We start from the raw sequence: 16569 nt of genomic DNA, 5'->3' as shown, positions 1-16569 counted from the left end.
AAGGTTCCCCCCCAAAATCCCCCCACCTCTTAACTTTTGCTGCGCTTGCTCACACATCGGGAAGAGGCAGGGGAAATCAATAGTGACTTAAATGTTTTATCATGGTGTCTCGGTGTAGTTAAGGCCTCTGCTAACAGGGTGCAGCACAGAATGATGCTCGAAAGGGATTTACAGCAGCAGCAGCACATGCTTGGGAGATTTATTTAAGGCGAAAATGTTTCACCAGAAGAGGATTTCAAATTAATTTGTGTTAAATTTTATCCGCTGTATGTTCTCCTGCTCAGACAGAAGCGAGAGTGAGGCCAAAATGTAGATAGACAGCAGATGAAGACATTGAGCTGATTGAGATGGATGGTAGAGATCCCCCACTGCACACACAAGCACACACACACACACACCCTCACGCACTAATGAAATGAGAAATAACGTCGCAGATGCTGGGAACAGAGCGCTAAATAGAGGAGAAGCAGAGCCATCTATCTGTCTCTGCTGGGCTTTCCTTCTTGCTTTTTTTGCCACCAGGAGGACTTCAGATGAAAAACACCGAGCCGCATTAGCTTTGGAACGGCAATAAAGTTGAACCGAAGTTTAAGCAATCTGGCGTTTAGATCGAAGTAATGCATCAGTTCAAAGCAGGACAATGTTTTAGGGTTTTGTAGTTACGGAAACTCTTTAGCACAAACAATGCAAACCTGCACCAGCATCGTTGAATCCACTGAGACTAAAATGTAAATCTGTTTATACCCTTTCGATGTTACACAAATTTTATGGACGTTTTTGTCTAACCAGATCAACACCACGCAAACAGTTTTTCTGAAGCCATGTAAAGTTGTGGTTCAGCTCAATGTGGTGTAAAAGCCTAAAGTTTAACTGCAATCGAGAATCTGCAGTATAACTTTTACAAATTGATGTTCACAGATGTTCAAATCTTTTTTCAACTTTTTCCAACGAACAGACATACTGAGAAATTTCTTAGAGACTCACCGCCCAAGGGAACATGCGCAAAGTGACACCATTGGATTGTTGACCTGCCAATGGAGATGCAGCCAACACAAACTTGCTAGAGTGAGACTTACCAATGGAGAAGGGACTATAAACTACTGATGGGGAACTTTCCACATTATTTGGCTCTTCTGGTAAAGATGTGTAAAACCTTGTACTAGCATAATCTCTTAAAAAGATATATGTTAAGTAGGTGCTACACCTATTTAACCAGGGGCAAAAACTACAAATTAACCTTTGCTGAAGCCTTTTCTAAGTTACAATTTCAACTTTTCAGTTGTTTCGAATGTCAAGAACATGTTTTATTTATAACTTTCTAAGGTGCGTGTCTTGACGTGACACAGATGCCCAGGTTGTCAAAATAGGCAAGACAGGCCTAGCATTTAGTTGAGGCTGATGTGCGTAGACCTTCAGTAGTCATGAAATTGGTACAAAAAAGTAGCTACTTTCCTAAACTAACTTACTCATATCCACAGCCAGAACAATAATTCAAAAGTTTGAAACAGTTTGATCTGCTGCAAACAAAGCTGAAAAAGAAGCTGGTTATGTGTATATTCATATAAAATAACTTTTTTATGCATCCTGGTAATTTATGCTCTGTATGCTGTTTAAACTGAGATCAGAATTACAAGATTTTCTACTCATCAATTTTAAAAAATGAGGTTTTGTCCCAACTGACAAAAACAATCTATCGTTTTATACCCTCGACAGCACATGAATGCGCTTGAAGATCTAAAAGTCATGATACATAAAGGCAGGCCTTTCCATTTAAAGCCTTATCAGGATAAAGAAGCTTAAATATTACTGGTCTCCACATGGACACCTTTTCCAACAGACCCTGCAGTCCTATGAAAAGAAGAGCCATTCATACCACTTCTGATTCGTCTCTGTTGAAGGGCTTCTGTTACGTTTCAGGTTAATCCAGATTGTGATTGCTCAACCCGTGTCCAACAGGGATATGAGTTTTTCTACTTTGGCTAAAAGTCTCAACAGTCTTGAACTGGTTTAGGTCAGTGAAATACACAAAGGATTTAAGGATTTTCACATGCGAGAGGTTACCTCTAAGCCTTAAGTTTTTTTGTTTTTTTTCTTCTTGCTTGGCCTGATTAAGTCGTATTATTTTCTTCCAAACTTCTTCTATTTGCAAAGTCCTCTGTTTTTATGTCTTTGTCTGCTTTCGTTTAGACGCTCACATTCTGGCCAAAAGATTAATGTTATTACACTGGTGGAACATAAAGCAATTTGTTTCGTTTGTGTGCTGAATAAATATTTATAACGGAAGATTAAAAAAGCGGCGTGCTGAAAAAGTGATCAATGTCAGGAGGAAATGAGCAACTTTTTGTCCAAATCTTTTTCATAAGCGTCATAAATATCCTTCAACAGAGTTCGGTGGGTGACGGAGCCACAGACGGACTTAATAGAACCGTTAAAGGATGGTTACAGTCCAGCTTTGTCCAGGGTCTGCGGCTCTTTTATAAGCTGGCGGGCTAATCAAGGCTAAATGGCTTTTTACAAGCTCAGCACTAATAAGAGGAGAGGGTAAGTCAGTTTATAGGGCACGGTGGTGGCACGTCAGACTGGGCCTTTATAGACATGGGATGATGATGATGATGATGATGATCATGATGGCTTTACAGGGAGGCGCAGGTCTGCTCTTCACACATGTTTAGGAAAAGACTTGCTGCTGATCCCGCTGACTTGAAGCAGTTCAACCATCAAAGACCTCCGCATCCTGCTGGAAACTCATCAGGAAGAACCCAGAGTAGTCAACCATTCTTGGTCAATTCCATACATTGGCAAAAAGGTGTAAACTCAGTATCTTTGAGCTTTAAGACAAGTCATGTAACAAGATCTCTCGATACAAAAAACTTAAACCAAGTGAATTCAGTCTCCCAAATCGATGTTTATTGGCAACGTCAGCATGAGTTGGTCTGGTGGAGTGAGTCCTAGCTATTAATATGACGGGGTTTGCAACTCATTAAGGCCCTTTTCTACTAGTACCTAGCTGGGTTGGGTGTTGGTGTAATTGGGTGTCTAAAAAGTGGCATGACGTGATCTTCACGACACAAACACCATACACCACAATGGAGGATATGAAAGCTAGAATAAAGCCAGGAAAGGCTGTGGACAGTGAGACAGAATACGCTGAAGAGGTGCAGTATTTTGACGACCCATTTTCATTCCAACTTGGCGCATTAAGGAACCTCAGTGAAGAAGGGGTCGGTACCACAGAACTGTTACTAGTGGGAAACCCTCATAACAGAGTCAGATAGGTACTAGTGGATAATGTTCATGAAGAAATGCTTCTTATTCTATTAGATGGCTTGTTGTATTTGACAGTCAACTAAAAACAACATGGCTGCAACAAATGATCCTACACGTTTTAGTCATAACCCCAGTAAGCTCAAGTTAACTGCGGTTTTTGGTGGCACCTCATTTATGAAATGTTCATGTACTTTAAACGTATTTTGTTGAAATACCTTTTAGGTGGCTGGTGATTCTCACGGTGTGGTCAGCTTGAAAAAAATATACAACCGTTTGCGTATGTCACAAAAGTGAATAACCGGAGCCAGTTGCTTTTATATAAAACAGCTTTCCAGCAGGTTAGTAGGCTGACAGCACTATTTCTAAATCAGCTAATTAGAGCTATGAATGGTTCTTCTAAAGTTCCCAAAGTACGACTGAAACATTTCTGAGCAGCCAGGTTTATTTTATCTGTAAGTGTGAGGAAAAAGAAGTAGTAGATTTTTTATTTAGTCAGCTGATCAGCTGTGTAGAGAAACAGGTGAGGGAGGGGAAGCGTTACATTATTCTATGCTCATGCATCTGGAGAAAACCGGTCATTCCAGGACTTCCTCTGACTAAAATATCAACTATTTAGTTCTGATATATTAAAGCTTAAATTAGCTAAAGATATTTGGTTTTAAACTTCAACAGACAAATGAGAAAGTCTTTCACTTTCCTCTCGTCTTTGCTGCGTTTGTTGGAAATGTAGCCACATCTTGCACCCCCTCCACATCACAAACACACACAGCTACTTACTGCTTGCATTTACTGTCCCTTCCTTCTCTCTGCTTGTCCTTCCCCCCCATCAGATCAATACCATAGATCAGCAAAGCTATCAGGCTGCAGAATGACCACATCACCATAAACACACACACTCCTCGTAACACACAAACACCGCCACTGCATCTCGGCGGGCGAGCGAATGGACGGCTGTAATAAACATCAGCCGGCTCGTGTGCCCGCGACGCGCTGTGCCGAATTATCATCAACGTTTGCGGTCGGTATTGATTCGGTTATGGCTGCTTCATATGCTGCTGAGCAGTGTTAAATGCACATTTTCTGGTATGGTGATGCACATTAGTCAGAGGGCTGCTCACGGGCAGGAAGAAAGAGAAAATGGACAGAGTAAAGGACAACAAGAGGAGTGAGAGTATGGATGTGAAGGTCCAGAAATAGAGAGGCAGGATCATAAAGTGACATGGGAACTAATTTGCATAATACTCGAGTACCTACTCTTATTTATTTTTCCAATTGTGCCATAGGGTGACAGAGGAAGAATCAACAGCTACCACTATGGAGGCTCTGAAGGCCCGAATCCGAGAGTTGGAGAAGCAGATCCTTCGGGGAGACCGGTACAAGTGTCTCATCTGCATGGTGAGCAAATCTTCCTCTGAAGGCTGTCCACTAGGCTGCGCCTCAGCCGCAGCGCCTTGCAAAAGTATCAACACTCCCCGTACTTTTATCACATTTTACCACAAAACATAAGACGAGTTTCAATGTTTCAACGCATGCTTTTTATTATTGGAGAGAATTAACTAGATGAGGTTACTCTGGAGGAGCTGCACATATCCACGACAACAGTCCACTCAAAGTCCAGAGTTAAATTTGTTCATTTTTATTAACTGTATGTCAATAAGGCCAGGGGGTGTGAATACTTTATGCAAGACACTTTGAAAGTTTTAATATCAATTCATTCAGTTCTTCAAAACGGAGGAAATCCTATTAAGAATTTGAGGTAAAATCTTCAGGTTTTTTGTTTTATCGAAGGCTATTTTCTCTGATCATTTTCCATGTTGCTCTTGAAGAACTCCACAGACTCCACATTATCTTGTAGCCTGCCTGCAGCTTGCTTGTTCTTCCCCATTTGCATGCTACGAGTAACATCCATCTTTACCTTTGACCTTTTTTTTGGTGTTTTTACGTATATTTTGTGGGTTTAGCCCTCGCATGGCCCCGCGAGTTGATGCAACTGTCTGCGTGATATTCATGTTCTAGTCAACAATTTACCTGATAGCTTAAACCCAAAAGACGAGAGTGAAATTGTTCCCATTGTACGTTAGCAGTGCATGATGGCAGCCGAGTCAGCACTAAGGTTCTCTGTTTAGCTGTTTTTAATGGAAATTCATCAATCAGTATTATCAGAAGTAGGGGACAATATTTGTGTTTGATCAAACACCTTCCAGCCGAAGTTGCATCCCGTGATCGGTGTTTGTTCTCCCCACTTTATGTCAAGTACCCATCCTGTCATCCTTCAAGCTTGTGGACAGTTCGGCATTGGCATTCTGTCCCTGTGTGTGTCCGCGCGCGCACGTGTGTGTAAAACGGGTAATTACCAACGCCTGCGCTTCCTAAAGGTCGCTTAGTGCCTGAGGTGACACGGAGGGCAAGGCACAGCGATCGATCACTCACTGCCCCATGGACACGTGGCTCCTCGCCACTCATCTGTCACTGTCCCTTATCTCTGTCACACTCCGGGGGCCCCGCAGAGAAACGCAAATATGTGTCCACACTCCTCCATCTAATCTGTCTATGTCTGTCTTTAGGTTGTCTCTGTCCTGTCCTGTCACATTGTCTGATCTAAAAGTCATCAGATTAGTCTCACTTGTTGCCGGGGATGGGGCGGGTTTTTGAAGGAGGCAGAGGTTTCCACCGAAAGCCTCGAAGCCGATGCATAAAAATAATGACATAAAAAAATAACCTATGAAGTCGTCTCAGTGATCAGGATCCTATGAGCAACATTTATACATATTCCATTGTAATAATTTACTTTATGAATTAGAACGTTTACGTCATTGTCTCGTAATTTTATTAAAACACATTTATTCCTGCTGCCACCATGTTGGCACTTTCTTCTACCTACCTCTAAGCAGCTTAGTGCTTCAGCACAGCATCTGCAGTGAATTCCTACTGCCACCTACTGGCCATTTTTGGAAATTTTGTGATTCTTGAGAATATTTCTAAGCACTAACCTATTGCTAGACTGGTAGTTGTTTAATAGGAGCTAAGACAATGCAGTTGCACAATTAATTATGCAGTAAAGCTTTCATATTTTGTCACATTACAACCCTTAATTTTATTGTGATTTTATTAGATAGACCAACATAAATTTCTCCACAATTGTCCTGAGGAAGGAGAAAAGCCGAATTTGTTTCTTGCCAGCTCCTTAACTCTTAAGTTTCAAGCAGGTTTAGGTTTTACAACCTAACCTACCAAGACATGACTTTCTGCCTAAATTTAAAGGGTAGGGAAGAAAAGTGTTAAGTAAAGCAAGCGCTACAGATGTCATCACCTCAGGTGTGAGAATATGTTACAGCCACGCAGTTCATTAATCTGTCCATTTCTTTTGGAAGAATAGCACAACATTCTTTTAAGAAAACCTTAAGAAATCAAGTTTACAGTTTGCTGGAAGCTCAGCATGGGACAGCAAACATGTGGGATTAGGTTCTCTGGACAGATGAGATGATAACTGAACATTTTGTACTACAACCGTAGCACCATGTCTTAAAGTAACGCTGCACACCACCCTGAACACACAATCTCCACAACGAAACACGACAATGGCGCCATCATGTTGTGGGACTGCTTCATCAGCATGAACTGATGTTTGAAGCTATGCAATGGGGGATCATCTTAGAGAACCTGGGTGTTTGTCGCAAGAAATCCCAGCAACAAATTGAAGTTTGTTTTTGGTAGGTAACATAAGGCGACAATGGCAGATTCCCAAGGCACTGTTTCTTGAATAAATGTCATGTTTCTTTTTTTTTTTTTTTTAATTTACATTAAACCTGCCAAACCAAGTTACTTCCTTCTTGAGGGAACTGGTTTAATGCTGAGTCAATTCATCAGTATGACGTGAACCTTCAGTCCTGAGTTGAAGCAGTTCAGCCGATTGCGATGTCGTCACAGACTCTCTGGCCGTCATTGGGGGGAACCTCTAGCGTCAATCGGTGTGGCCGTCTGTGTGTTTGTCCCCGTGCCTGTCTGTTTGCACTTTGGTGTCGGTGAGCACGACGAGTTGAGCTTCCTTGATTAGCTGCCACCTTTCGCCCCTCACTCTCCTCTCCCCGAACCCCCACCCCACCTTCCCTCCCCGCCTCCCCTCCTTCCGCAGAGAAAGCCTGCTCTCAAGCCAGGCGCAGAGATCAAGAGCATAGGGGTGTGGTCGGGGTCCCGGCCACTGGCCAACGAGGTTGGAGAGAGGCAACCTAAGTCCCTCCCCCTCGGCCTGTACTGCCTGTACAGGGGCCTTGTGATTGGGGGCTACGGCAGCAGCATAAAGAGGCTCCTCCCACAACCCCTACGGAGGGTAAGGCGCTACCTCCCTCCTACCTCCCGCACCTCTTCGTCCTCTTCCTCACCAACTCATCCCAACTCATCTCTCCATGTTATCTCTGAGATGAAAAGACAGCGGTGCTTCTCCACGGCTTTGTCCCCCCCCCACTCCCGCATCCTGCTCCCCTGCCCTCCCCGTACCTGCCCCTCCCCCCATCTGTAGTCGTTGCCTGCCCGATGTCGTGTCAGTGAGTGTGTTCCACCCCAAAGGTTGACCGTTGAGTCGTACCCCATTGTGCTGCCTTGCTCAGTGGTTTTTGTTTTTTAACCCCCCCGCCGGCTGTGTTGTTCCATGGACAGCGGTCCGATGTCGTGAACTGGTCAGGAAACATTGCGGGGTTCTGTTTGGTTGGATGTTGGCGACTGGAACTTGTGTCACTTGTGAATCTTTTGAAATTTCTCGATTTCTTTCTCCTTTTCAGGACTCGTACACGATGCCTCTGACGTCCATCCAGTGCTGGCACGTCCATTGTGAAGAGTGCTGGCTCAGGACTCTGGTACGCCTTACCACACACACACACACACACACACACACACACACACACACACACACACACACACACACACACACACACACACTCTCTCTCTCACATCCTCTTCTTTCCTGCAGCTCCTCATTTTATGCAATTATTGCAGCCTCATTTCACAGTCAGTGACTTTCTCTCTGTTCTCGTGCCCAACAGGGAGAAACTAAAATGAAATATTCCCCAAATGGCTTGTTCTAATATTGCACTCACAATCCAGGCAGTGCAAACACTTTTAGCCTCAGTGGGGGAAGAGCTTAGATGGAATGGTCCCCAAAAGGCTTGTTAAGATGTTGGAATAAAGTAGTGAACTCAGACCTCCGATATCTAATACACAGTGCCGCGGGACTGTGCGCACTCACACACACACACACACACACACACACACACACACACACACACACACACACACACCCTGTTATTCTGTTGGTTATTAGTTAGTCTAATATATTCAGTTGAGTGTAATTAGCCGGTGCTAATGTGGTAACAAAGAGTAGAAGAAAACAGTGTTCCTTAAGTCGGGGAAAATGAACAGTCTCTATTTGGTGCCCCTCTCCCAGACTACCTCCTCTTTACATAAGCCGCTTACTGCCGTCTCCTCTTCTGCCGTTCCCATTTTGTCACAGTATTTCCCTCAAGTCTTGTTCAACTCGCAGACATATTAAAAGTGACGCTTTTTTTATTTTTTTATCTCAAGGAAACCATGACTACAGGATTACTGGGCACTCGTACAGGATGTAGAGTACAAATTGCCAGTGCAACATGTAGGATCATCTGCAGCGCCAAGACTGTTTCCTCCATGCAAAGGAATGCATATGGAGATATAAACATATTTAAAGTCTCAAGTATTTGCCGATTTCAGCTATTTGTAGGTGGTTGTTGTCCCTAATCTATGCGAATACCAACAGTCCTGAGTATATTGGGATGTAGTGACAGAACACATCTCAATGTGTGGACGACCTTCCCAGAAGAGTTGAAGTTGTTGTAAGTAACATGTTTACTGGAATGGTTTTAAGACACTAGAGTCCCTACAAAGCCTCAACCTTTCATTTGGTTGGTTCAACCTCTACCAGTAATCCCACTACTGCACAAATATGACAGAGGACGTGAGTGAATTATCTACTCCACATAGAAAATGTTATTTGATTCTGATAGCCTTCCAAATCAAACAGATGTTCCAAATAAACTTCAATGTAGGTTTCAAAACAGCAGCACAGAAACCAGATCTGAAGACGGCGGTGACTAAATTATCACCTTTTGACGATGAAACTGCTTAATAACAAAGTCCACCATCTGACTTCTTGGTCAAACTGAATACCAACTCTGTCTGTGCTGCACATGTATCCTTGTTCATCGATCCACAAGCCTCTGCGTTTTCTAAGCGATCAGATCGAACCTCTCTTCGGCCAATCATTGGCGTTCACGAAACCTAACCTGATCTGATGGTGATGACCTCTGATCACACAACCATCTGGCTTCACTGCCTCTTTTTTCATTTTTATTAAATTCCAATTGACTTAGCATCTATAAAATCCATCTAACTCTTGTTGTAATGTTTCAAATCGAACCGCAGCAGCTGCGATAAGTGTATGGCGAAGGGAGCAGCTCCTCTGGCGCTGAGGATCAAATCCAGTCCCGGCTCAGTCGGAGCATCTCCGATTTAGCGCAGTGGGATATTACGGTCTGCCTTTAATGAGCTTTTATTTGGCATTTATACGTGTTAATGATTGTTTGGAACATGACTTTAATTTAAAATCAATGCTGATTCATGGAGAACTTCATCGGGGTACAAAGAAAGCCGCCGCCTGCGCATGTTTTATTCATTACCTAAACTGTAATTTAGTTTTCGAGAAAAAGTGTTCTGTGTACCTGTATTTGCTGTGCGTGCTAATGTATGCGGCATTAAACTCATAGCCTGGAGACGGCTGTAAAAATGGGAGGGCCGAGCTGATCAAAGTAAATGCCGAGGAATCTAGTTAACACCAACCCCCAGCTCCTTACTGTCGTAATGAATAAGGCAGCTGGAGCGCAGCATGACGGGAGCTCACCCGTACGCGCTTACCGACCGCACCACACAAGGGTAGTAAGTTTTAATAAGTGTGTAAATCAGAAAAAAAAAATGGTATGCTCAAATTATCAATTAAAATTATCTATTGAGAAGTTGGCCTGATATTTGTACCTGAACTTGTTTATTTTCATCCCATTTGAGCCATGAATGTTAGCAGGACTTTATCTGTCAGACCTTAAAGCACATTTCAGATTACCTTCAACCCAAAGTGTCCTTTAAAGACTTTGTCCAGCAGCATTGTGGCAAAACAAATGAAACAATAGGTTACGTTTTTGGTTTTGTTTTTTTTTACATGTATATAACAGATAGACATTCTTTTGTCTCTTTTCGTTTTGATGGGTGCCTGTATAAGCGTCTACTTTAATGCATAGAGGTAACCATGTCAACCATTTAGGGGCAGAAATGGATCACGCTGTGTGCTGTGGAGTTGTCACAGTTAAGACTATATGATAGCAAAACAACAACAAAAAAATCTGGCTAGCTTTACATACACACATTGTTATTAATTTTAAATTATATTTCATAGTCTTCAGAAAGGTTTCAATAGATAAAACAAGGTATTCACGCATCCTTAAAAAGTCTTAAATTCATGTATCTATGTAATAATAAATCAATTAATTAGAGGTGTGCCGATCAATCGGTCACCGATCATAATCGGGCCGATTTTCGTGAAAAGGTGCATGATCGGTGATCGGCGATCATTATCTCTTTTACCGATACCGATCACCTGCTTCTCATTTCCCAGCCTGCCTGTGCAGCTGGTCTCCTCTTTCCTTCACTCTGCGCAAACGCGCAGCAACAAATCCAAAGCGATGTGTAACTATAACGCACTGAATGAATGGGGAAGTTTGCGTGTTGTGGGGAAAATTGAAGCAGGTCAAAATGCATCAACACAACGAAGCTAATACATCATAAAAACAGTGCCATACTTGACGGAGTTTGGCTACATCGAGGCTCACTGCAGTAAAAAAGACATACGGAGGATCAGCTAGCAGGTAAAGCAGCGCACAGCTACAAACACTCACCCGGATTAGCATGACAGTCAGAAAGCTAAACAAATAACCCGCAAAATTATTTAAGTCTTCGAGCTGCGATGTAAGACGCTGGTTCTGCTCTCCTGTTGAACCGCTGCTACGCTACAGGTAGTAATATTTGAGAGACGGAGCTTCGCTTCTGCTCCACCTGGTGGTGACTCTCACACCGAACCTGCTTAAAGCTGCAGCATCTAACTTAAAAAAAATACATTTTACATACATATTAAAACATGAGACAGATAATCTCTAAAAAAAATAATCAATCTCCTCCCTGTCCTGCATAATTACTCCGCTCAATCAGAAACAGCCAATCAGAACTAGCAGTAATCAGCTAGCCGCCATGCTAACAGGAAGTTTTCATTCAGTAACTCTGGATTGTTTATTGTAATGGAACCTGTTTTTGTCTTTGAATGTAAAGTTTTATACTTGAACTTTTTGGCAATGTTGAGAGGTTTTATTTTGGCTCTTTGCATTATTTAGCCTCTTCAGAGCCTTCATATGTTATCAGTCTGTTAAAGATAGTATTATCAATAGCAGTACAATTTGCACAATGCCTGTTTTGTTTAGTTTTCTTCTTGAAAAAAGTTATTAAAAACTAGTTTTTGTCTAAATTAAGGTGAATTCATGGTTCCTTTTTCCACATAATGTAACCGGTAGTGTTTATGATAAAAAAAATAAATAAATAATTATGTGATCGGTATCGGGAGGAAAAAACCTGATCGGCACATCTCTACAATTAATCGTATGATAATAATTTCCATGTGCATGTTTTATAGTTTTTCTTTTTTTTCTCTCGTTCTACCAAAATTGTTCTTCAGTTTGATGCTTTGGTCTCAACTAGACCTTCTTTTGAAAGACGATCTTGTTTATCTTCATGATTCATCTTATTTGTTGTTTCTGTTGTTCATTTATTTTGGATATTTAAAATGTTTCCAGTTCCAGTGTTAAATGTTCATTAGAATTAATAATCCTTGAGATTGTGTTGTTGTACCATCATAATGCCGTCACTGTTATATTCCTTGAAGTTGGTCTCAAACGACAGTATCGTTTATTGCAATAACTTCTGGGACAATTTATCATCTAATAAATTTTGTGATGTGGCAGGCCTGATTTAAGATTGAGGCCTTAGAATGTCTGAAATTCACAATAAAGAAAATAATTTCTATTTGGTATTAAATAAGTTAATCACAAGTCTTACGATTTTCATGGCAGGATTATTTAATGTTTTGTTTTGATTATTTTTCTTGCGGGACTTTTCTGTCAAACAAACGTTTGACATCTTCATTCCTTTCTGCGACTTGAGGCCGGCACGGCTACCGCTAACTAGCTGCTAATAAATCCTTGCTAGCTAGCTAGCTTTTTTTTTTTTCCTTGCATCTGTAGTTGGAAAGTATTAATTGGTTTTCAGTCGTTTGGATAACGTTAGTCTTCACCGTTTGCTCACTTCTGTTGCGAACCCATCTGATGTGACATTCAGTCTGTGCAATAAATCTCCCCCAAAAAATCTTGACACTATTAAACTACAAAATGTGCAATTTTCTTTTGTACATTTCTGGGCAAAACAGCTGAAAAATGTATCGTGTTATAAACGTTTCACATCGATGAATACAGATTTAGTGTTTTGATTTAAATATCTGAAGCGCCGCCAAGCTGGAGGCGTGACCTTTCCCGTTTTATCCACAATTTCCTCTCGAGCTGTTACTCATTTTCTCCTTTCACGCCGCGCCGCTGTTGTTTATTTTGAAGCAGTTATGAGGCATGGTGGCGCAACCTTAAACTGCTGCTGCTGCTGTGCGAGTTGCTCGACTCAAACGCTGTATCGTTGTTCAAGAAGACGACGATGCCCAGCTTCTCCTGTAATCACCGCGCGGCGAAACCGAGTAAACAGAAGGCGCCTGCAGCTAGCCGTTACCAGCCAACGCGGAACAAACAGGATGGAAGGGAAGCTGAAAAGACGGGAGGTGAAGGAAAAAAATCCTTGAGACCACCCACTCCGAATCGAAGAGCGCTCTCTGCCCTGCGTTGCGTATTATCACCTGCTGCTTTACTGCAGATGGCGCGCTATCAAAGCAGAGCGAGGAGAGGAAACGGTGCACTGCTGTAAGAAGGTTAAGTTATCCCCACATTTGTAGGAAGGAGGTAATGAGTCGCCATAAATGTTAGTACTTCTGCCAGGCCTTGGTAAACTTTGACATAATTAAGAACTCGGAGACTCTACATATGTTGCTTTGTTGAACCGAGTGATTTATTTTGACTTACACAAGGTTTCAGGTCCATCTCATTGAGCTAGAATATCATTAAAAAGTTCATTTGTTTTAGTAACACAGGTCAGAAAGTGATGTATTTGAAAGATTTATTTGCTAACTTCGTTGTTCACGATGAAAAACCAAAGATTAGTTTATAAGAAAATTCCAATATCATAACGAGAAAAAGGACTTTTAAAACACATTTTATGTTACGCCCTCACCATCATGGGGAAAACTGCTGACCTGATAGTTGTCCAGCAGACAGTCATTGACATCCTGCATGAGGAGGATAAAACATTAAAGGTTTCTAGTAAGGAAGCTGACAAGGTGTCATATTTAAGTATATTTATGGAAAGTTGACTGGAAGGGGAAAAGTGTAGAAGAAGAATAGCCCTGTCACAATAACACATTTTTCTGGATGATAAATTGTCACAGTAATTATTGTGATAAATTATATTCTTCTTTTGAGACCGTTTTAAAGTAATATATTGATAACGGCAAAACAAAGAAGATTTTCTCTCTCTACGAAAACAAAAAACTTCAACTTTGTAAAGAACACTATTAACATTTTAAATATCCAAAATAAAACGCGACAACCAAAACTAATTTAAAAAAAGGACTCAAATAAAAAACACATTTAGCCAAAACCATAAATAAAATGGATTATGAGTAAACAAAATGACCCAACAAAAGATATTAATCTTCAAAATGGAAATGATCAAGTCCCTCCTGAAACGTCTGACCTGGGATTAGGACAGACAGAACTGACCTGCTACTCTGTCTGGTCCAAATCCTCCATTTCAGATAATAGTCAATTTTGCGTTTCATTTGGTAACGGCGCTGTCAGAGTCTAAAAAGACGAGTCAAGAAAACACAGAGTTACAATCACATTTAGATGCACGGTGAAGTTGTTTTGAGTTTTCATGTTGTGGACGTTCTTCCTGAGACACAGAACATTACAAAAAGAAAAACATGAGTTGCATCACTCTTAACCTTTTGAATTAAATCGCTATGTGAACAAACATCCTCACCTCAAACACCTTACAGCGTCATAAAGTGGTGCTAAATCTCATTAGCAGCCAAGCTAACTCTTCTCTGTCTGCCCACCACAGGGGAACAAGAAGCTGTGCCCGCAGTGCAATACCATCACCTCACCTGGAGACCTGAGGCGCGTCTACTTGTAAAGAGCACAATGGCTGCCTCTTTCATTTCCTTCACCATGGATTCTGCCGTTTGCCCCATTTGTCACCCTTAGCTTTCTCCTGTGGACTGTTCGCCCCCAAACCTCCGAGAGCATTTAGAGACAAGACAGCAGTCTTTGAGACTCCACTGGCTCTTTCAGGAGGCTGACACTCTGTTGAAGAAGTGACGCATAGACACTCTCGTTGACTGTCCGGTCGTCCATTTGCAGAAAGAAAAGAAAATATGGTGACCTGAAGTCCCAGATGTTTAACAAATAGGTTCCACTGAAGGACTTTTGTCAGTGGAGAGCCCTTACCCCACCCATTAAAAATAAAAAGTCCTGCTGACTCCTGGTAGCTTCACCCTGCTGGGGATGAACTCCTCATTCCCGCGCTTCTTTAAAATTTGACTCCAGTTTGGAGAGCAGGATCATCGTTGATGACTTGACAGAAACCTTCTTTGTTTTACTTTATTTTTTTAATCTTTTATTTTTGTTTGTTTTTTGTCTTTTTTCTGAAAAAACAAACTCTTTCCTCACAGAACTTTTGCTTAAGTGTTTGGAAAATAAAATTAAAAAAAATTGGACCAGCCATCAATATTGAGCTTTCAACCAAACTGAGAATACCCCTCCGAACCTTTCGGAAAAAGAAGTTTGACGTTCCCTGTCCTCCATTTCTTCTTTTCTTTTTCCCTTTTTTGTGGTGTTCTAGTGAAGTAAACCAAAATTTGCCCCCCCTTCCAAAAAGCAGTGCAAGCACATGTAATATAGTTCTATGTAAGTTTACAATGTTGGGTGTAAATGACATGGAGTTCTCATACACACTTGTACATGCAAAAGACACACACCGAAGCATACATTTAAAATCCCTTTTTTTTCTTTTTTTTTTTGTTTTGGGGGTTTTTGAGCCAAAAGTCGATTTGGGAATAATGTGTGTGTGTGTGGGGAAAAAATGGCTGGAATAAAAAGCCTTCTGTATTTTTGAAAAGAAAAAAAAAGATCATTTTAAGGTCTGTTGAAGTTTTATTTGAATGTACAGGAATAAAAAGAAGATAATAAAAATAATAAACTACTCAAGACTAGATTGTCAAGATTTTAGGTGGTGTAGTTTTTCTGCAGGTTACCTTGGAAAACTAGATCAGAACATAAAGCCAGGACAAATGTTAGTTTTATTGAGTGGAGAGATTCCTATTGCCCAAGCCTTCCTGAAACCATGCAGAGCAGCCCACATGTTCTCTGAAACATTTTTTTTTTTTAGGACAGCTTCCTCTTTTCGCCAACCATTTCTTCTTCGTTTCTGTTGGGGTAACACCATGATCACATCATAGTCAGCACACTTTTTTTTTTTTTTTACCCCTACTTGTCTCCAACAAAAGTTCTTTTTCCTAGTATTCCCATAATCCTGTGCTGCATAAAAAGGTCCCAAGAAGCAAGTCCAAAGGGCAGGTTTTTCTTTTTTTTCCCTTAAGCAGTAACAAATGAGTAAAGGCTCTTTAAAGGAAAGATGCCCAACGCTACACTGGCAATCTCAACCAACCCAGAGCATTTTCCCCTTTTCCCTTTACCGCAGCGGCATCAGCAGCCAAGATGGTGGTGTGCTTTGTGTTTGTAAAACTATGTAATCTGTGATGTCTGTATTGTTGTAAGAAATATTGGAAAAAAAGAAAAATAAAACTTCTCAAATATCATGAGTGGACTTCCTCACACAGGATGAGTGGTGAAGAAAAGTTGTGGGGGGGAGGGACCCTGGCAGATACTGCTTTAATGCAAAGGCGCCCAGAATTTCTATCCTTTTAAACTCATTTGATGCCATTTGGATGCCATCCAGTGTTGGATGTTGTCAATGGGTCCCACAGCTTCAAAGCTTTCCTGCTTACCTAAGAACCAAATGTTTGGA

At 41.4% G+C, this 16569-nt stretch overlaps 1 protein-coding gene across 5 annotated transcripts in view; it reads left to right on the top strand.

Moving 5' to 3' along the window:
* rnf220a (ring finger protein 220a) overlaps nucleotides 1–16360 on the top strand; it is a 279000-nt gene extending 262640 nt beyond the window's left edge. For 4 of the 5 annotated variants that reach the window (XM_088014369.1, XM_088014370.1, XM_088014367.1 and 1 more), the window contains 3 exons: nucleotides 4551–4662; nucleotides 8043–8117; nucleotides 14605–16360. In XM_088014369.1, coding sequence (XP_087870495.1) covers nucleotides 4551–4662; nucleotides 8043–8117; nucleotides 14605–14676 — 259 coding nt within the window. In that variant the 3' untranslated portion in view covers nucleotides 14677–16360. Of the gene's footprint in view, nucleotides 1–4550; nucleotides 4663–7399; nucleotides 7595–8042; nucleotides 8118–14604 lie in introns of all 5 variants that reach the window. The other variant, XM_088014371.1, reaches the window with a different exon arrangement.
* Nucleotides 16361–16569: the final 209 nt, after the last annotated feature.

The sequence above is a fragment of the Poecilia mexicana genome, unplaced genomic scaffold, assembly GCF_051168715.1.
Source record: "Poecilia mexicana isolate PSO_F unplaced genomic scaffold, ASM5116871v1 scaffold_17, whole genome shotgun sequence".
NCBI lineage: Eukaryota > Metazoa > Chordata > Actinopteri > Cyprinodontiformes > Poeciliidae > Poecilia > Poecilia mexicana.
The sequence above is the reverse complement of the archived record's forward strand: the minus strand, read 5'-3'. Positions and strand labels throughout refer to the sequence as shown.